The 22316-nt window shown below is 42.5% G+C and overlaps 1 protein-coding gene and 1 non-coding gene across 4 annotated transcripts in view; both read right to left on the bottom strand.

The window, feature by feature from the left end:
- The window catches only part of RAD54L (RAD54 like), a 27629-nt gene extending 14805 nt beyond the window's left edge, over positions 1–12824 (bottom strand). For 2 of the 3 annotated variants that reach the window (XM_039254773.1, XM_039254771.1), the window contains exons 1-8: positions 12172–12810; positions 11982–12068; positions 10386–10505; positions 4474–4534; positions 3628–3763; positions 3122–3191; positions 2734–3022; positions 2400–2524 (exon numbers count right to left, since the gene is read on the bottom strand). In XM_039254773.1, the coding sequence (XP_039110704.1) occupies positions 2400–2524; positions 2734–3022; positions 3122–3191; positions 3628–3763; positions 4474–4534; positions 10386–10505; positions 11982–12068; positions 12172–12174 (891 nt within the window). In that variant the 5' untranslated portion in view covers positions 12175–12810. Of the gene's footprint in view, positions 1–2399; positions 2525–2733; positions 3023–3121; positions 3192–3627; positions 3764–4473; positions 4535–10385; positions 10506–11981; positions 12069–12171 lie in introns of all 3 variants that reach the window. The other variant, XM_039254772.1, reaches the window with a different exon arrangement.
- On the bottom strand, positions 6381–6545 carry LOC120247098. Its single transcript, XR_005532218.1, has one exon. It is a non-coding gene; the product is annotated as a U1 spliceosomal RNA (small nuclear RNA).
- Positions 12825–22316: the final 9492 nt, after the last annotated feature.

A 22316-nucleotide genomic window follows, 5' to 3' on the forward strand; every position in this document is an offset into this window, starting at 1 on the left:
AGGAGGAACTTAATGGAGGACCATGGGGGAGAAGAAGGGAAAAAATAGTGGGGGAGAGGGAGAGAGACAAACCATGAGAGACTCTTGAATGCCAAGCTTCCTACACCAAGTTTAGGATTATATCCAAGGCAGTAAGGGATAGCAGCCTGGTCTTAAAACCCTGGGCCTGGATTCAAGTCCCAGCCCACTAGGTCCTCACAGGGGGAACCTAGGCAAGTCACTGCACTCCTAAGCTCCAAAATGGAGATGATGATGATGACGTCAATCCCTCACCTAGTCATACACTTTCCAGAATGCATTTGTAGATCTTCTCTTGATCAGGATCATGTCCCTTCCAAGTATACCCTGTGCCATCCACGGTACAGAAGTCACTGAGTCTCTGGGCAGTCTCATCTGCACAGTGTGCTTATAAGTGGCAAAGCCAAGACTAATCCCATGTCTTCTGACTTGCCCTGCCTAGCTCAGATTACTGTGAGGATCAAAGATTTTATACACAGAGTTATTCTGTAGCACTTCTATTTTCCAGAAAGAAGCATCAGCTAGAAGGAAGCACTGTGGGTCTGAACAGGAAAAACTCCTCCTAGACTAGGTGGTCTTTCAGGACTGGTCTCTGATAATTGACAAACTGCTGACAAATAAAAGGTAGATGAGTAAAAAGGCAGACCAGAGTGCTGCACTATGACAAGAAGCAGCTTGGTCCCTTCTGCCCTGAAGAGTCAGCTCAGGAAACAGGAGAGAATAAGAAAGAAAAGAAACACTACAGAGCAGAAGAAACTCCAGATGCGCCAGGGTCCTGAGCTTCATAGGGTTTATCACACACACATACCCTACCTCAACCTCCTAAATCCTTTATTCTTACAAGAACAGCCCATCAAGGTATCAGAAGTTGGCACACATGCCCAACAATGACTTTTATTAAGGACAAAAGCCCAACTGGGAAAGAACTTATAACTAGCAAGCATGGCATCCCCAAAATAAGCCTTTCTTCTCTGTCCCCTCCCAAAAGTCCCTCAGATACTGAGCTAAGAAACTACAGTTCCCAGGGCAGTCAAGCTTCCCAAAGTTGACAAATGGGGGCCAAGGCCACATCTCCACTAAAGTCCCATGGGTGTGCAAAGGAGCCTTAATTCTTCCCAACAGGTACAAATAATGATAGCCTCAGGGTAGTTAAGCACCCTGAAAACCTGGAATTTTTTTTTTTTTTTTTTAAAGTTTATCTTGAGAGAGGCCTTGAAAGCATGAGCAGGGGGAGGAGCAGAGAGAGGGGGAGAGAGAGTCTCAAGCAGGCTCCACACCATCCATCAGTGCAGAGCCCAATGCAGGGCTCAAACCCACACACCAGGAAATCATGACCTGAGCGGAAACCAAGAGTTGGACACTTAACTGATTGAGCCACCCAGATGCCCCTGGAAAATTCTTTATACTGGGAAAGCCAATACCCTCATTCCTTTCTAAGAAGTAGCATCATTACCACCATTCATGCATAGTGGTGGAAAAGGCTAGTAAGTAACTACTGCCATATTTCCCTTTCCCAGAGAGTAAATACAGACTTGTATAAGTTGTATGGACTGTCCACATTGGACTTTCCCACCTCTATGCTTCTGTTCATGCGCATTCCCACAGCCTAAAATAAAAAACAGAGTCCTATTACCAAAGTCTTAGGATACACCAGGCACTGGGTAAGAGCTTTCCCTCATTCACCTCATTTAATCCTCACAATAACCCATGAAACAAATATTATTAGCTCATTTTACTGATGTGGAAACAGAGACTCGGGTGGTTAAGTAACTTGTCCAAGGTCATTTTACTGTAAGTAGAAGAGCCAGAATTTGGGGAAAAAAAAAAAAAAAGTCTGACTCTTGGGACACCTGGGTGGCTTAATCAGTTAAGTGTCCCACTTTGGCTTAGGTCATGATCTCACAGTTCATAGGTTGGAGCCCCACATCAGGCTCTGTGCTGACACCTCAGAATCTAGAGCCCACTTCAGATTCTGTGTCTCCTTCCCTCTCTCTGCCCCTTCGCTGCTTGCACGCCATCTCTTTCTCTCTCTAAAAATAAACATTAAAAAAAAAAAGTCTCTCTGACTCCAGAACCTGTTCCCTTAAACATGATGTCTCTCTCCACCCATCCAAATCCCTCTCATCCTTCAAAGTCCTTCTTTAGTCTAAGAATACTGTCTGGAAGCAACCAAACAGCCCCCAGTACCTCAGCCTCCTCAAGCTCCAAGCACTGCTCAATCCCTTGTGGCAGGTTGGTATCAAAGGCTGTCCCTCTCACTTGCATCCTCTAAGACAACAAGCTCTGTCCTTAATATTCCTTGGTGACTGGCACAGCCCTTAGATGGCAGTTCTTAGATTTCAACACTTTCTCCTACCACCAGACTGCTGAGAGTCAAGTACCTCATCACAGATGACCAGTCCAACACTCCCTTTCTGGAGGATTCCAACATGAAGGCGGAATGTCTCATAGGAAATGATGAGGATGGGAGAAGGCACTCGGGCTCCACGCTGGTTCATGAATCCTTCTACAACAGAAAATGGGTCAAGGGAACAAATCTGAGAATACCTTAAAGAAAAAAAGTTTGATGGTTCTTTCATTTAGCTTGAAACTATTTCAACTATTTTCCATGGGAATTATCTTCCACCCCTCCCCCAGTGCCCTCAACCTGCTGGCCATCAGTGAGCGTACGCACAAGAAGGGAACAAGTTGTATGCAAGAGTTGAGGCTCCATACCCAATTTTTGGTCTATCTCGTCCTTAGAGCCTCCATCAATGGCCAGAGGTTGGATCCTTCCTCCAAGCCATTTCCCAACTTCATTGTACCAGTTCTTCACTAGGCTGGAGGGTGAAACCACCACTGCCTTGTCAATTTCTGGTTTGCACTCCGGACTCTGGCGCAAAAGTGTCCACATCAAAGTGATGCACTGCAGCGTCTTGCCCAAGCCCATCTCATCAGCCATGATGCAGCCGTGGCTGCCAGGGATGCGCCGACTGGTGACACACTCCCACAGGAACTTTACTCCCTGGGGAATAACAGCACTCAGGCCACTTTGATCCACACTGCTGCAGCCCCAGGGAAGACAGCCTCCCAGCCCATACCTCTTTACCCTGACTCCCCTTACCTCCCTCTGATGAGGCCGTAAGACCTTACTGAGAATGGGATCAACAACCACATGGACAGGGAGTTTTTCCCTGAGAAAACATAGCAAAGAAAAACATGGTGCTCAGACATGTGCAAGGCCACACCCTCAGGAAGTTGTGTCCTGCTGATCCAGAGGCAGCTAAGACAAGACCTTCTTGGCCTGATAATCAAATCATAGCAAATTTTTGCTCTAGGAGTTAGAAGGAGAGAAGTTTTCCTGTGCCATCAATCCCTTCTCTCCCCTCAGCAAGCTTTGCAAGAAGGATGAAGAACCCCCACGAACTGGACATGCCCACAAGCTTTTCCCCACACACTCTCCTTCCCCACCTACCCACTCTCTGGATGAGTCAGTGGTCACGACAGCACTCTGAAAGCATGCTAATCCCAAAGGGGAAAAAAAGAATCACACCAAAATGCCCTCTGCCCTCCCAGGTATGTGCACTTACCAGAAAACCAAACCTATTCAAGAAATACCAATGTACATACTTGTCAAGCTTCAGCTGGTCATGGGCACTAAGCAGGGGAGGCTCGAACAGAACCAAGGCACCTTCTTCCAAGGGGTCATGGAGGGCTCGGCGGACCCCAGCCCTTTTGAGGCCCAATGCCCGAGAGCCCAGAGGACCTAGAAACCAACAATCTGTCACCTGGGCCTCTATACTGAGATCAGCAGGCCCAGCTTAACTGCTTATCTTTCACATGACCTTTAAGCTTGCATATGACCTTCTCTCTCCCAGACCTCTCCAAACCCAGCTGGGCACCTCTACCTGACCATTATCCCAGTTTGCTTCAGATCAGTTTTTCCCATTTTGTTTCTCCCATTTAACTATAAACTTCCAGAGGGCTGGGTCTTGTTCATCTCAAGTCAATCCTAGAAAGATATGGAACCCAAAGGGCCTTTCAAGACGAAGAGCTCTTAAAAGGTGGCCTCTTCCCTCTCTAGCCCGTTTCAGCACAATATACTCTACAAAGGACAGGGAAAACTTTGTAGAACCCAGGTCTGAGAGAGAGCCATCCTTAGACATAAGATGCTACTAAACTCACTCAGACTGAATGAAGACTGGGCCCATCAACCACCAGGGCCCACCAGGAGCTTCCAGAGCACTGGAACATCCCCACCAAGAAGATGAGGGGCAGTCAGGTGTGGCAGCCCTTGCTGAAGCTATCAAATACAGCTTTCATGCAAGCCTCTGGAAAGCCAACCCATACACAGTCACCACTGGGCTGGCACCTTCAAATCCAAGGTAAGCATGTATTATAGAAGCAGAGGTTTTCACCTATTCAGATACATTTGCATGTGATTGATTCAAAAGATAGGCAAGTCTCCATTCTTACCTTGATAATTTGGAATGGGGATTTTAAAAGGCTTTGACAAAATGCTTCGAATAAAGGCTTCCTAAAAAGAAAGAAACAGAGATTCAGGACTGATTGGAGAGGTTATGGGATATTTCTACTAATGCAGTCTAAAATTTAAAGATAAATACATTCAGAGCATTATATTTTGATTGCATCTCACTCAGATGCATTTAGAACATAAGGAGGTGCACTTGGGTGGCTCAGTTGGTTACGTGTTTTTTTTTTTTTTTTTTTTTTTTTAAAACATTTACTTATTTTTGAAACNTTTTTTTTTTTTTTTTTTTTTTTTTTTAAAACATTTACTTATTTTTGAAACAGGGCTTGAGTAGGGGAGGGGCAAAGAGAGAGGGAGACACAAAATCTAAACAGGCTCCAGGCTCTGAGCTGTCAGCACAGAGCCTGATGTGGGGCTCGAACTCAAGGACGAGATCACAACCTAAGTTAAAGTCAGAAGCTTAACCAAATGAGCCACCCAGGCACCCCAAAGCATCTGACTCAATTTCAGCTCAGGTCATGATCTCATGGTCCATAAGACTGAGCCCCACCCCCGGTCAGCACAGAGCCTGCTTGGGATTCTCTGTCTGCCTCTACCCAGATTATATGCATGTACTCTCTCTCAAAATAAATACTTAAAAAAAAAAACAAAAAACATAAGGACATGTGCTCCTTATTATTAGGTTTTACCCAACAGCTTTCATCTTTGAGGTTTTACATAAGATTCCACAAATTCTCAGGGAGAGGAAAGTGCCACTGGCAAGTACCCAGCCTCAGTCAGCCACAAGGCTTAGACCCATGCTTTCATGAAAGGCCATGTCAGTGAGGACAACTAAATATTTTCTAGGGTGCAGCACTTTAAGAAAGCACTGGAGGGACACCTGGGTGGCTCAGTTGGTTAAGCATCCAACTCTTGGTTCAGGCTGAAGTAATGATCTCACAGTTCATGAGTTCAAGCCCCATATCAGGCTTGGTCAGGAGAGAGGCAGGGGAGTCCATAGCACCAGCTCCTGAGTGAACTCTGACAACTCCCATTAAAGTTCTGGTCGGTCGGTCGGTCGGTCGGTTGGTCTGTCTGTCTGTCTGTCTATCTATCTATCTATATCCTTGAGCCCTCTGGGGGAATTACAATGGCCTGTGAACCTCAACAAAACAAGAGCTAAAACCCAAGTTAGCAAGGAGAAAATAAGAACAGAACCCCTATTTGTAATGGGAACACATTAGTGGAAAAAGATGTAATGAAAAATATTCCCCTCAAGCAAAAAGGTAGTTTAATAGGGAAAAAAGCAAACCGGTCTTGCCCTGAAAATTTTTACCTTTTTATTCTGACCCATTGCTATACAGACCATAAACTTCTAGAAACTCAGTGTACTTTAAGTAGGAAAAACGTAATGAATACATTTGACAATCTACTGGAAGGTAGAAAAAGAATGTGGAGAACTGAACTTCATCACATTAAATAATATGACAAGGGAAGGTTGGAGGAAGGCCAAAATTCTTTATTTGTATACTTCTTTGCAGATGAATAAAATCTTTCATTGAACATTTTTAATTACACTTATTATAATTATGAATAACAATGATGAGAAACATACACGAACTATGCTAACAAAAAGCTACTCTTCAGTCAAAAGACAGAATTTGGCTTCAATTCTAAAACTAATTTTTAAAAAAAAGTTTTAGCACTTATTCATTTTTGAGAGACAGAGCATGAGTGGGGAAGGGGCAGAGAGAGAGGGGGACACAGAATCTGAAGCAGGCTCCAGGCTCCGAGCTGTCAGCACAGAGCCCGATGCAGGGCTCGAACCCAAGAACCACAAGATCATGACCTGAGCAGAAGTCAGATGCTTAACCAACTGAGCCACCCCAGGTGCCCGTAAGATTTTTTTTCCCAGGGGAAAGCAGGAACGCAGTCCCCCACTACCACAGATTATGCAGTCGAGTTTTCTCACATTTGGGGAAATTGCAGGGGTCAGCACATCCGGAGTGCAATGGATGAGCCTCACCCTGGGAAAACCACCTTCATGATCATGGTATCTCCCCTGCCACGTAAATATGCCCCTAAGATTTTTTTTAAAGTAGGGCACCTGGGTGGCTCAGTCGTTAAGCATCTGACTTTGTCTCCGGTCACGGTCTCATGGTTCGTGACTTTGAGTGAGCACAAGCCCTGCTTCTCTCTAAAAAAAAAAAAAAAAATTTTAAAGTAATCTCTACACCCAATGTCCCACAGGGCATGAACCTACAACCCAAAGATCAAGATTCTTACACTCCACTGACTGAGCCAGCCAAGCACCCCCAAAAAACTGAAATCTTCTTTTCAAGATGGTCAATACAGAAGGCTAGATTTGAGGCTCAGAGTAGCCAAAAGCTTATGCCCAGATTTAAAAAGCAAGACTTTCAATAAAACCCAGTAACCGCATGGTCTGCAGGAAGAGCTGCAAGTTTGTACAACTAGCATGGGAGTGGGCATCCCTGGCCAAAAACAGTCACAGCCTGTAAGAATTGCAATGGCCTGACAGAAGCAGAAGAGAGAGCATGCTCTCACTTTATTTAGTTACTAAAAATTCATACCATCCCTTCCTTCTGATAGAAGAGGAAGAGCATCCCTCCTCCCCACCCTCTTCCAGAGAAATTCACTCAGTCAGTTCTGTTTGATCATTCCCAATTCTCAGCCTCTCTACTAGCTCTTTCCCACCAGCATTCAAAACATGCTTAACTCTCTGCTATCTTAAAAACAAAAACTCCTTTGACCTCTTATCTCCTCCCCTTCAAACTGATAAAAAGAATTGTCTATCTCCCTTTTCTAATCTTCCACTTCTCCTACCTTCTGCCCTTTCTACTCCTCTGAAATGACTGGCCAAGATCACCAATGGCCTACATGACCTTAATTTCCATGGACATGTTTCCATCCTTATCTTGCTAGACAAAGCTGGCCACTCTTTGCATATATTCTCTGCCTCTGACTTCAACGACACCACTCTCCTACTATTCTGCCTTTCTAGGACCTCATGTTCAGTCCCCTAATGAGCTCTTCCTCTGCTTAACCCCCTTAAAAGTCAGTGTTCCTCAGGGCTTGCACCTCAGCTCTTCTGACTGCACACTCACCCTGACACTCCAAGGATCCCAAATCTATTTCCAGTCCCTACCTTCCTCCTAGGCTCCACACCTACCTATACTTGCAACAAATCCCCAAACCTAGATATCCCATCATACTTCAAACTCATCACATCCAAGACCATCACATCTAAGTGCTCAAGAGGTGCACTATAGGGTTTTTCTGGGCCTGAGGCACTTTCGCCTTTTGGAATACTATCTAGAACACTGCCCACTCTCTTCACCTGGCTGACTCCTCATATCCTTGAGGACTCAACCTAATAGGCATACCCCTCAGATTTAAGTCTTCACCAACCTCCAGGTGGTTAGATCCCTGTTGTATACTCCCACTACACCTGCACTTAAGTCATATACTTACATAGGACAACTTGAACGAAACCCGAATGAAAAGAGTCCCAGAGGAAGGGAAGGAAAAATAAGATAAAAACAGAGAGGGAGGCAAACCATAAGAGATGCTTAAAATTAGAGAACTGAGGGTTGCTGGCAGGGTGCTGGACTAAATGGGTGATGCGCATTAAAGAGGGCACTTGTTAGGATGAGCACTGGGTGATGTGTGTAGGTGATGAGTCACTAAATTCTACTCCTGAAACCAATACTACCCTATGTTTACGAACTTGAATCTAAATTTAAAAAAATATTTAAACATTTTTTTTTTTTATTAAAAGAAAAACAGTCCCAGAGAACTAAATACCATTTTTAAAAGCTCAGTAAACCATTAAACAATATATTACTGGGGCACCTGGGTGGCTCAGTCAGTTGAGCATCCAACTTTGGCTCAGGTCATGATCTCACGGTTCATGGGTCTGAGCCCCATGTCGGGCTCTGTGCTGACAGCCAGCTCAGAGCCTGGTGCAGTCTCCCTCTCTCTCTGACCCTCCCCTGCTCATGCTGTCTCTCTCTCTCTCTCTTTCAGAAGTAAATAAAACATAAAAAATTTTTTTTAAAACCCCAATATATTACTTACTGAATTGTATACATATAATTCAATTATCACAAAACAAGGGATGACAAAGATAACTCGGGATAGTGGTTACCTCTCGGGATAGGAAAAGGGATTATGACTTTGATGGTATTTTAGTGAAGGATGGTGAGTTCACAGGTGTTTTATATCTCACACATTATATATGTATTCCTTTGTATTTATCAAGTGTTATACAAAAATGTTTTAAAATGTTTGCTGAATGCAGAAATAACTAATGTCCATTACATACTCCCATTTTTCCTTCAAAATGTCCCTGTAAAGGAAAAACACACTCCTGTATGTCTCCCCTACTCTACCACAGTACTTCACTTGACACCAGATGTGTGTTTTCTATACACAATTATTCAGCACCACCTGGGTGTCCTACATTTAACTCATTTCTGACACTACCTAAGGTTAGGGGCTCAGTCTCACAAGACTGCTTCCACCCACCACTTCAGACACCAATCTGAAATCCAGGTTGCTCCCTATGCTTCTGACCAACAAGTTCTAAATCAGAGGGTCCCAACCCCCTCCTGGGGTTTAATTAATTTTCTAGAGTGGCTCACAGAATTCAGGAACTAGGTTTACCCATTAGATTACCAATGTATCACAAAGGCTATTAAAGGATATGAATAGGGGTCCTGGGTGGCTCAGTCGGTTAAGGGTCCGACTTCCACTGAGGTCACAATCTCCCAGTCCATGAGTTTGAGTCCTGAGACAGGCTATGTGCTGACACCTCAGAGCCTGGTGACTGCTTTGGATTCTGTGTCTCCTTCTCCCTCTGCCTGCCACCCCCCACTCCCACCCTGCCGTGTGTATGCGTGCACGTGCTTTCTCTCTCAAAAATAAGTAAACATTAAAAAAAAATTAATAAAACAAAGGATATGAACAGCCAGAAGAGACACATAGAGCAAGGTCTGGAAGGGTTCTGCACACAGGAGCTTCTGTCTCTCTGGAGTTTTGGGTGTGCCACTGTTTGGCACATGGATTAATTCCTGTTCACCTATTCATAAGCTCTCCAAACCCTGACCGTTTGGGGTTTTATGGAGGCTTCATTACGCAGACTTGATTGATTAAACATGGGCCACTGGTGGGTTGGTTCCCCTAGCAACCAGTCATCAAGGTTAGGCACTTTACATATAAAATCTCATTAACATACACTCAGGTATGGCTCAAAGGGTTTATGAATAATAAAAGACACCATGCATCCTTATCACTTAAGAAATTCCTAAGGTTTTTGAAGATCAGGGCCAGAGCTCAATACAACAGTCCTCAGAAAGTTTGGTAGAAAAAGCTTTGGTGAAACTAAGCAGATCTGAATACTCTATAAATGTAATTTGGGGCAAACTACTTAATCCCTCTGAGTCTCAGCTTCCTCATCTTAAAAAATGAGTTACATGAGATAATGTCCAGAACTGTCCATAGTAAAGATTGTTTGATTTTACTAGAGGAAACACGTGAAACCTGTTAGGCTGAGTGATAGACTGAGCTGGCATGAGAATCCTGGTTCCAATACCCTGCCATGGCCTTCCTATACACTCATGTCCTCAGGAAGCTGAGCCACCTGAAATCTGGTACTCAAATAGCTATAAACAAGGGGACGATTCCAAGTCAGGCACACATCTCAGAAGGCAAGAGGCCAGGCCTCTTCCAGGCCCTCGAGGGGGTGGGCAGACCTAAAGCCTACACCAAATCTGTCTACTGGCTATTCTGTAGAGCACTGAAGGCATCTTCAGGAGTGGAAGCCTCCCTAGACAAAGCAAAAAAGGCGCCTCCATAGGGCACACACATTTACCAGCAAGTTGCGATTCTCACTTACATGTTGACTACTGTCCAGACAAGGTGGTCGATTCGTTAGTTGAGTCAAAGGTTTCCGAAAAGGTGACAGGAAACACTCTTTGCTTTGAGTCCCACTGCTGGATTTCTGTTTCTTGGGAGTCTAGAAGAGTATTGGGGAAGGTGAAGTCTGTAAGACCATAGAGTTTACCAAAATGGCAACTAACATTTAAAACGTTTATTAAATACCAGGTACTGGGCTAAACTCTTTACATGTATCATCATGTATCATCTTCACAGTAATCCTATGATATTTATTATTATACTCATTTAGGAGGTGAGAAAACCGGAGGTTAATGAGGTTACAGAACTTGTCCAATCTGAAGAGGGGTACTGGACAAGGTGAATGAAGTGAGCCAGTCAGCCCACACCACCCACTGAGGACACTAGCACCAAAAGCATTTTTAGGAGCAACCAGCAGCAAAGAGCACCATTTATGACCCAGCTGCACAAAGCGCTGCCCCAAGTTCAAGTCTGAGACCCATGTGAGTAGCAAGTGGCAGCCTTGTCCCTCACAGGTTGAGGAGCCTCTTGCACACCAGCAATGGTGCAACTACAGAGCAAGACTCCATGGAACCATCAGGAAAGCCTGTAGCAGCTTGCCAAGGTACTTTGAAGCCTCAATAATCCTACAAAAAACACCTGAAACCGGTCCCTTCTCTTACATACAGCCCCTGCCTAAAATTGCCTTCTAGACCTTCCTTAGCTAATCCCTTCCTCCAAAGTTCCAGTGGCTAAGCCCTTCTTGAGCCCCCCTCTACCTCTGAAGTACATGCTACGTTATCCTATTGGTTTTTATTTATATAGGTCCTTGCCCACAGCCAGCCCCAGAAAGCCTAAAAAGCAGGCAACAGAGCACAGGACCCAGACCAAAGTCAAACATACTATATTTGAGTATTAGGAGGGACTAGATACCACTCCTCTGATGTGAGCTCAGAACCCTAAGGTAGGCCCTATATACTCTACTGTTGTGTGACTGGGCAGGGAACAAAGAGCAGGCAGGGGCGCCTGGATGGCTCAGTCAGTTAAGTGTCCGACTTTGGCTCAGGTCATGATCTAACGGCTTGTAGGTTTGAGCCCCATGTCGGGCTCTGTGCTGACAGCCAGCTCAGAGCCTGGAGCCTGTTTCAGATTCTGTATCTCCTTCTCTCTCTGACCCTCCCCTGCTCATGCTGTCTCTCTCTCTCTCTCAGAAATAAATAACACATTTTTAAAAAATTTAAAAGAAAAGAAAAGAAAAAAAAAGAGCAGGCAGCTAGTTGCTATTGGGGAGCCATTTTTTTCCCCCAAGGAAGCCAAAAGGCCCAACCCAATCTGTTCTTTGGCTTTGGAATATCCTTTTCTACCAAGAAAACTGAAGCTATATTAGCTTTTAGTAAGCACCTTGAGGACAAAGATTTTATCTTGTTCAATGCCTGATGATGATGCATAGTAAGCACTCATTAAAAGTTTACTGAAGAGGTTTCTGGAAGTGACCAGGTTCATTCTATGTAACACCAGAAACCAAGTCCAGGATTCCTTTCTGTCCAAAGAGCCCTGCATCCCACCTGTCCTATACCCCTGGGGGTAGAGTACTCACCACTGTCCTAGGCTGCCAGTCTTCATCATCACCAGGTTTGCCTTCCGGTTTTCTCTTGGCCAGCTGGCTTGGAGCTAAGCTCTTCCTCTGTAAGGGGAGAATACAAACTGAGCACCTCCAGAGATGCTGTAGCCTGAGCCCATTAGACCCAGACACAAGGCTCCCCAGTCTCCCTTATGCCCATACTTACCATCCTGGGCTCAGGATCATAAAATGTCAAGTACCCATCAGCCAAAGATCAAAGGTACCCAGCAGCTGAGAATGCAGAACCAGGGCGGATTAAAGCGGGCTGCTGTATTATTGAAAGCATGGGCTAATTAAAGAGGGCCCGTGAATGGAGGGAATCCAGCCAGGGGCTGGAGTTTGAGCCCAGACTGCGAGAGTGTCGGTCGCCAGTTAGCCAAGGCGGGAGAACAGACCAAAGAGGAAGTATCCAAGCAAAGGTGAGTAAAGGTCTGGGATAGAGGGAGGAGGCAGATGGAGTGCCAGATTCGGCAGAGTAGAGTTGGGATAATGGTCCAGGTGGACGTGATGGCAGGGGAGTAGTTGAGGGGGAAAAAGTAATCACAGGCCAGGGGAGAGGGGCTGGGGTGAAAAGCAGAGGCCTGGGGAGGGCGAGGCGCTCGAGTCCGGAGGGGGTTTTCCCAGGTTTGGAGCGCGGAAGCCAGGCCTGGACTGGGGGAGGTCGAGCAGGGGTCCAAGCAGAACAAGTAAAACACCGAGGCTTGGGAGGGGAATCCCAGAAAGAGCTGGAAAGAGCCACAGAAGTAAATCCGGGCCCAGATACTCCCGCTTAACCTTCCTCTTCCTAAAGCGCGCGTTAACAGCCACCAGGACTCTACGGACCCGCCAGGCCCAGTGAATCGAACCTCCCGCGGTGCTGCTGCCGCATCACCCATTGGCTACGTTCGAGGAGTTCGGCGCTCGCGGCCCCAGGAAGGGGGCGGGCCTAGTGCTGCGGTCACCCCTCCGGAGAGTACACTAAACGGACCTGCTAGGAGGTGGGACTTAGGTTGGTGGGCGGGGCCAACAGTGCGGAGCGTATTTGGGCGTGGTGGGCGGAGCAAGCGGGGCCCGTAGGCAACTGAAGTGACGTTTGCAGCTGACTGGGCTGCGGAGGAGTTGTCCCCTTTCTCCAAAAGGCTGGGGATTCTGAAAGACTGCTCCTGTCTGCACTTTCCCTGTGCGGGACTTGGGAGTTGTGGTCCAGGGTCGGAGTCAGATCTCTCCCACTGTCTGGGTAGGGATAGTCATTCGGCCAGGAATACCTACCACCTGTTCTGCTCCCACAGTGATAAAAGCCCTCGGGGGAAGTAATTTGTTTGGTCCGGGGTTTCTTGAAGGATGCTATCTTTCTTTGCTAGGCAAAATCATGTCGGTGGAAATTTGATTCTTGGAATCAGGTCTGATCCCAGAGAGTTAATGATTCAATCTCTCAAAACTTCAGTTTCTTCATATCAAGAATGTGCATTCTATTAGCACCTTCCCCACAAGACTATTCTGAGAATTAAGTAAATTAGTGTTTAAAATACTCAACACAGAGGGCCCCTGGCTGGCTCAATTGGTGGAGCGTGGAACTCGATCTCTGGGTTCAGTTCGATACCCACGTTGTGTGTGGAGCCTTGCGTGGCTCAGTCGGTTAATAACGCTTCTTCGGCTCAGGTCATGATCTCAAAGTTCTTAAGTTCGAGCCCTGGGTTGGGCTCCATGCTGACAGCTCAGAATCTGCTTCTGATTCTGTCTCCCTCTCTCTCTGCCCATCTGGCACTCTGTCTCTCTCTCTCTCTCTCTCTCTCTCTCTCTCAAAAATTAATAAGCATGTAAAAAAATCTTTAAAAATAAGATTTAATAAAAAAATTAATAATAAAATTAAAAATTTATTTAAAAATAAATAAAAAACACAGTGCCAGTCATGATCTAGGTGCTCACTAATTATAATAAGGGTATACGTAACATTTACTACAAGCCCTTCCAAGCTTCTTACATATTTAGTGCTCACAACTATAAGGTAAGTTTATTATTGCCCCCATTTTATAGGTAAAGAAAACAGGGGCGCCTGGGTGGCTCAGTCAGTTGAGTGACTTCTGCTCAGGTCATGATCTCACAGTTTGTGGGTTTGAGCCCCACATCAGGCTCTGTGCTGACAGCTCGGAGCCTGCAGCCTGCTTTGGATTCTGTGTCTTCCTCTCCCTATCCCTCCCTTGCTTGCTCTCTCTCTCTCAAAATAAATAAAAATTAAAAAATTTAAAAAAGAAAAAAAAGGAAAACAGGAGCAGAGAAACCAGTAACTTGTCTAAAGTCACATACCTAGTGTGTGGCTCCAGAGTCATTGTTCTTAGTCACCAAGCTAAGGAGGGTCAGAGCCAGGTTTTGTGAGGCCTGAAGCTTTTGTAAGTACTTGTTGAGACCCTCTAAAATTAGGCACACATTAATATTAGGTACACATATTAATATTTACTGAGAATAAAGGAAAAATGCCCAATTATGGAATCTTGGAAATGGGTCCCTTTTTTCTGAAACCTCTTTAGGTAATTTATTAGAAATGCTTCCTGTTGCAATCTGGCTTCTTCCCAGTTAGAACACTGGTTACAAATCTCTAGTAACTTCCAGCACTCCCAGGGTCTATGCAGATGGGCCCTGAAGCTTACCCTTAGCTTTACGGTAAATCGGCCTCTGATGATAGCTGTTACTATTTGGGTGGTAGAGGGTAATAATGTTTTACTTACTGGTTTTTTTAAGTTTGTTTGTTTGTTTATTTTGAGAGAGAGAGAGCACACTCATGCCAGAGGGGCAGAGAGAGAGGGGGAGAAAGAATCCCAAGCAGGCTCTGCACCATAAGTTCAGAGCCTAATCTGGGGTTTGAACCCACGAACTGGGAGATCATGACCCCTGCAGAAGAGTTGGAAACTCAACCAACTGAGCCACCCAGGGGCCCCTTTACTGATTTGTTTTAAATTTATTTATTTTGAGAGAGAGAATCCCAGAATCCCAAGCGGGTTCCACACTGTCAGCACAGAGCTCCATGAGGGCCTCAAACCCACCAACCATGAGATCATGACCTGAACCGAAATCAAGAGTGGGTGACTCAGTTGCATAAGCCACCCAAGCACCCTGCTATTATTTTTTACTTTAGCTATTCTGATAGGAGTGAAGTAAAATCTTGTGATTTTAATTTGCATTTCCCTAATTGCTCATGACATTGAACATCTCTACATGGGCTTATTTCACATCTGTATATCCTCTTCAGTGAACTGTCTCATATCCTTTGCCCATTTTCTAATTGGATTCTTTGTTTTTTACTGTGGAGTTTTGAGCATGTTTTATATATTCTAATCCTTTGTCATGTCTGTGGTTTGCAAGTATTTTCTCCCATTCTGTAGCTTGCTTTTTTATCTTCTTAACAGAGTCTATCACAGAACAAGCATTTTTAACTTTGACAAAGTATAATTTATCAACTGTTCCTTTTATGAATCATGATTTTGGTGTTAAGTCTAAGAACATTTTGTCTAACCCTAGATCCCAAAGATTTTTTCCTATGTTTTTATTAAAAGTTTTATAGTTTTATATTTTACATCCAAATATGTAACCCACTTTGAATTTCCTTTTTCTAACATGTGACATTTAGGTACAAATCCATTGCTTTGCCTATGGATGTTCAATTGCTTCAGTGCCACGTTAAAAAAATGATTAAAGAAGACAACTTAGGTGATACAAACAAACTTTATTTAATACTTCATGAAGTGAACAGTCTCCATTTGGAGAACTGTGAAATGGGACAGAAGGCAGGAAGCTTTTATAGGATAAAGAATAAAGAACAAGGGAAGAGAAAAATAGAAAATAATCTGGCTGGGGCAACATAGTGAAATGTGTTTGGGGTGAGAAGGAACAAGGAAATAAGTATAGAGCCCAGAGTTGGCTTGGTGTTTGGAGTTTGGCTGAGTGGATATACTGTGTTTCAGGTCAAGCAGAGCATTTACAGGGACATGAAAGTTATCTAAGTTTCTGTTTGCTGACACGGCACCCAGGCCAGGATTGACTCCAATTTAGGCCTAGAAATTTACTTCAATAACCATTGGTTGAAAAGTCTGTGTTGGGGTGCCTGGGTAACTCAGTTGGTTAAGTGTCTGACTTCGACTCCAGTCATGATTTAACGGTTTGTGAGCTCCAGCCCTGCATCAAGCTCTATGCTGACAGCTCAGAGCCTGGGGCCTGCTTCAGATTCTGTGTCTCCCTCACTCCCTGCCCCTCCCCTGCTCGCTCTCTTTCTCTCTAAAAAAATAAATAAACATTAAAAAAAAAATCTGTCTTGGGGCACCTGAGTGGCTCAGTCGGTTGAGCGCCTGACTTCAGCTCCCACCAGGGTCTCGTGATTTGTGGGTTTACACCCCATGTTGGGCTCTATGCTGACAGCTCAGAGCCTGGAGCCTGCTTCGAATTCTGTGTCTCCCTCTCTCTCTGCCCTCTCCTGCTCACGCTCTGTGTCTCTCAAAAATAAATAAACATTAAAAAAACATATTTTTAAAGAAAGAAAAGTCTATCCTTCACTGAATTGCTTTTGCACCTTTGCTAAAAATCACTTGTGCATATTTGTGTGGGTATATTCTGGGATCTTTATTCCATTCCATTGATCTATGTGTCTAATCCTCCACTAATACTACACAGTCTTCATTATTGTAGGTATGTAAGTCTTCAAATTGGGTAGACTGATTCCTCCCATTTTATTTTCTTTTTCAAAGTTATATAGGCTACTCTAGTTCTTTTGCCTTTCCATATAAATTTTAAAATAATCGTGTCAATGTTTACCCAAAAAAATCTTGTTATGATTCTGATAGGAATTTCATTAAATCCATGTATCAGTTTGAGGGGAATTGACATCTTTACTGGGTTGAAACCCAGTAAAATATTTGCCCTACCCGTAGTCAACCAGGGCCAGGTACAGACAACCAGAGGCAGCCCTTATGCCCCTGAGCCCACCAGAATTATTCAAAGTACCCAGTCTTTAACTCTTTACCCCATCTTGCCCTACATTTCCATGGAAACACCAGTAAAGACTGTGGCCTATTCCTTCCCTTTGCTCCTGTCTGCCTCTGATTGGCACTGGTGCTTCCCCCAGGATCCTGCATGGTGAGCTGTGCTTCTTGTTCTAGGGGAATGGTGAGTAGCAACATTAAACTTTTCTTTTAGTGGCACTGACTTATCTGTATTATTGGTCACCTTTATAAATTAAGACCTGTTAGTCAGTTTTCAACTTCACTGATTTCTGTTCTTGTCTTACTTCTGCCTTCATTGGGTTATTTTGCTCTTCTTTTTCTAGATGCTTGAGGTAGAAGTTTAAGTTATTGATTTAAGATTTTTCCTCTTCTCTAATGTATCCAGGTACGTCTGGATGCCTCAGTCAGTAAGGCTTGTGACTCTTGATCTAGGGGTCACGAGTTCAGGGCCCACACTGGGCATGGAGCAACTTTTAAAAAAATTAACATATGCCATAAATTTCCCTCTCCATGCTGCTGTAGCTGTGTCCCAAAAATTTTGATGTTTTGTATTTTCATTTTCATTCAGTTCAATATACTTTTTCCTTGAAACTTCCTCTTTTAGGGGCGCCTGGGTGGCTCACTCTTTTAAGCATCCGACTTCTGCTCAGGTCATGATCTCACGATTTGTGGGTTCGAGCCCCACATTGGGCTCTGTGCTGACAGCTAGCTCAGAGCCTGGAGACTGTTTCGGATTCTGTGTCTTCTCTCTCTCTGACCTTCCCCTGCTCACACTATCTCTCTCTCTCTCAGGAATAAATAAAAAACATTTTTTTTTAATGTTTTATTTATTTCTAGGAGAGAGAGAGAGACAGCGTGAGCAGGGGAGGGTCAGAGAGAGAGGGAGTCACAGACTGAAACAGGCTCCAGGCTCTGAGCTGGCAGTCAGCACAGAGCCTGACGCGGGGCTCGAACCCACGAACCGTGAGATCATGACCCAAGCGAAAGTCGGACGCTTAACCGACTAAGCCACCCAGGCGCCCCTGAAAAAACATTTTAAAAAAAAAGAGAAACTTCCTCTTTGATCAATATTATTTAGAAATGTGTTTAGTTCCAAGTATTAATAAATGTTGTTATCTTTCTGTTACTGATTTCTAGTGATTCCACTGTGGCTAGAGAATACACTGTATATGATTTGTTTTTGTGTTGTTATTGAAATTTGTTTTATGGCCCAGGATATGTCTTGGTATATATTCAGTGTATGCCCTAAAGTATGTATATTTCAATGTTGTTTGGTGGAGGTTATGCAATGTCCATTAGATCCTGTGAGTTGACAGTGTTATTATTTTAATATTTTTGCCCACTTTCTGTCTTGTCGTTCTATTAGAGAATGGTGTTAAAGTCTCCAACTACATAGGCATACCTCATTTTATTGAGCTTCACTTTATTGCACGTGGTAGATATTGAGTTTTTTGCCAATTGAAGGTTTCTTGCAATCCTGTGTCAAACAAGTCTATCAGTGCCACTTTTCCAACAGCATTTGCTCACTTTGTGTCTGTCACATTTTTAAAATTCTCTCAACATTTCAGACTGGGTGAGGATTTCAGCTTTTGTCCATTCCTGGAGAGAAAATGTGGAGTCAAAGTCTAGCCAAGTTAGCTTCCTGCTAAAACAAAAAACATTTTTCAAAGGAACATAACAGAATTCAGAATTCCAAAGCATATCATTCTTAATGTCCAGAATCCAACAAAAAGTAGTAGGCAATGAAGAAACAGGAAATGTGACTCATATAAGTCAGTTAATAAAAAACCTCCCCACGGAACACCTGGGTGGCTCAGTCAGTTCAGTGTCCAACTCTGGATTTTAGCTCAGGATCTCATGGTTTATGAGTTCAAGCCCTGCATCAAGCTCCAAGCTGACAGTGCAGAGTCTGCTTGGGATTCTCTCTCCACTTTCTCTGCCCTTCCCCCAGTTGTGAGCATGCATATATGTTCTCTCTCTTCAAATAAATAAACTTAAAAAAATAAATAAAAATAAAAACCTCCCCCCAAAAGACATGGGTGTTAAAATTAGCAGACATGAATTTTAATGCAGCTGTTATTAATAGTTTCAAAGACAAAAAGGAAAATGTATGTACAGTAGATACCACTACATACCTATTAAAATAGCTCAAATTAAGAAGACTGATAATATTAAGCATTGGTGAGGAGGCAAAATAGATGGAACTCACATACATTCCTTTTTGGAATGTAAAATGGTTCAAACACTTTGGGAAAAGGGTTGGCAATGTCTTACAAATTTATACTTGCCACATAACTTATCCATTACACTCCTAGTTATTTATCCAAGAGAGATATTTATTCAAGAAACAAATGTTTAAAAAAAAGTTGACAAAAAGACTTGTACATGAATGTTCACAGAATCTTAATTCAGAGCAAAAACACTGGAAAACTAAAATATTCATCAATAGGTGGATGGATTAACAAATAGTGGTATATTCATAAAATGGAATACTTCTCAGCAGTTAACAAGTAACAAACTCTTGATAAATACAACATGTATGAATCTTAAAAATATGATGCTGAACAAAAAAAACCCAGACAGAAAAGATTACAAATTGTATTATTCTACTTATATGAAATTTTGAAGCAAGAAGAAACTAATCTTGATTGACACAAAGCAGATCTGTGGTTGCTTGGAGCCAGGGCAGGAGAGAGCCTAACTGCAAAGAGGTAGGTGATGCATTTTTGAAATGATAAAAATATTCCATGTATTGATTGTAATACTAATTACATGAGTGTATACATTGCCAAAACTCATCAAACTATATACTTAAAATAGGTTCATATTCTTATATGTAAATAATACCTCAATAAATTTTATTTTAATTATTTAAAAATAAAGTGAAAGCAAAATAAATACAAGTTCAGATCAACAAAAACAGAATCATCATCACCAGACTTGTACTACAAAAATGCTTAGGAAAGTTCTTCAGACTAAAGGAAAATGACAGCAAATAATCTGTAGGAAGGAATGAAGATCACCAGAAATAATAAATAGTTGGGTGTGGAAGGAAGAATAAGGGCCCATCAAAGATATCCTAGGCTTAATCTCCAGAATCTGTGAATATGATAGGTTACCTGGCAAAGGAAAATTAAGGTTGCAGAGGGAATTAAGGTTGCTAATCAGATGACCTTGAGATGGAGAGATTATCTGGATTACCTGGTCCAAAGAAATCACAAGTATCCTTATAAATGGAAGCAGGAGGCAGAAGAGTCAATGTCAAAGAGGAGATGGCCTCTAGAACCTGGAAAAAGAAACAGTTTCTCCCCTAGAGCCTCCAGAAATAATGCAACCCTGCTGGCATCTTGATTTTAGCCTGAGACTCATTTCACACTTCTGACTTCCAAAACTGTCTGACCTCCCAAAGTGTAAAGTAGTAAGTCCACATTGTTTTACACCACTAAGTTTGTGGTAATTTGTTACAGCAGATATAGGAAACTAATACTAGTAGTTTAATATGAAAGTCTGGCTTAAATTTTTTTCTTCTGTTAATCTCTTTAAAATGCTTATTACATGTTAAAATAAGCATGAGAAGCTAGATTCTACAGTTAACAACACATGTACATGTAGTATATCTGACTACAGTAGTTCAAAAGACTGGGCCAAAATTGGAAAGTGGACCTATGCTGCTGCAAGATTTCTATGTTTTACGTAAAGTAGTAGAATACTTATTCTATCAATCAGTGGTGGAGGGGTGTTAAAATCTCCAAATAGGGGAGCACCTGGCTGACTTAGAAAAATATGTGAATCTTGATTTCAGGGTCATGAAGTTGAGCCCCACTTTGGGGATAAAGATTACTTACAAATAAATAAATAAATAAACAAACTTAAAAAACAAAACTCCAATTAGGATTGTGAATTTGGTTTTTCTCCTTTTAGTTCTGCCGATTCTTTTCTTCACATAATTTGCAAGCTTTTATTAGGTGCATACATGACGTACATGTAAACCACGTATATATTGATCCTTTTATCATTATGAGATGTTTCTTTCTCTAGTAATTCTCCTTATCTTAAAATTTATTTTGCTTGATATTTTCTTGGATCAGCGTTGGCATGGGATATTTTTTCCCAAAGTTTTACTTTCAACGTATTTATATCTTTGTATTTAAAATGCATCTCTTGTACACAGCATGTAGTTGGATGTTGCTTTTTTTATTCAAACTTCCAGTCTTTGTTTTTTAATTGCAGTGCAATTGTAAGTGCACTTACATTGTAAGACTGCCATTTGCTATTTGTTTTCTATTTGTCTAATCTGTTGGTGGAACAAGCAGATAAAAATTCATCAAGGATATACTAAACCAATACTATCAAATACTTCGACCTAATTGACATTTACATACCATCATACACAACAATTGCAAAATGCACATTCTTTTCGAGGGGATATAGAAATTCACCCAGAAAGGTCATATTCTGGACCATAAAAAAGTCCCAATAAATTTTGAAAAATTGATACCTTACAGAATATATTTTCTGGATTTAAATTAGAAATCAATAACAATAAGCTTTCTAAGAAGCCCCAAGTATTTGGTAAGTATTATACTTCTAATTAACTCATGAGTCAAAGAAGAAATAGCAAAGGAAATCACAAAACATTTTTAACTGAATGATAATAAAAAATATAAAAAAATGCATATGTAGGTAAATCAGTGCTTAGAGAGAAATTTATAGCTTATATTATAAAATAGAGGCTTAAGGGGTGCCTGGGTGGCTCAGTCAGTTGGATGTCTGACTTTAGCCTAGGTCATGATCTCACCATTCCCGAGTTTGAGTTCAAGCCCCGTGTCGGGTTCTGTGCTGACAGTTCAGAGCCTGGAGCCTGTTTCAGATACTGTGTCTCCTTCTCTCCCTCTGCCCCTCCCCCACTCGTGCTCTGTCTCTGTCTCAAAAAAAAAAAAAAAAGCCCCAAAACATTAAAAAAAAAAAAATAGAGGCTTAAAAAATCAATTATCTAAGTTTTTACCTAAGAAACTAGAGAAAGATGAGCAAATTAAGCCCCAAATAAAATAAGGGAAATAAAGATTAGAGTAAAATTCAGTGAAATACAAAACAAACAATAGAGAAAATTAACAAAGCCAAAAGTTGTTTCTTTAAAAATATTAACAAAATGGGTAAATACCAAGCAAGATTGATCAAGAATAAAATAGAGAAGCACAAATTATTTATATCAAGAATGAAGGAGAGGACATGACTACAGATTTTACAGACATCAAAGGACAATATGGAAAGGATTCTGGGAAGATGATGGCAATGGTGACAGTATAGTTTTTCTTCCTCTTCAGGTCCCCACATAAAAACTGAC

This window comes from Hyaena hyaena, unplaced genomic scaffold, assembly GCF_003009895.1.
Source record: "Hyaena hyaena isolate Hyena2069 unplaced genomic scaffold, ASM300989v1 scaffold_503, whole genome shotgun sequence".
NCBI classification, from domain to species: Eukaryota; Metazoa; Chordata; class Mammalia; order Carnivora; family Hyaenidae; genus Hyaena; species Hyaena hyaena.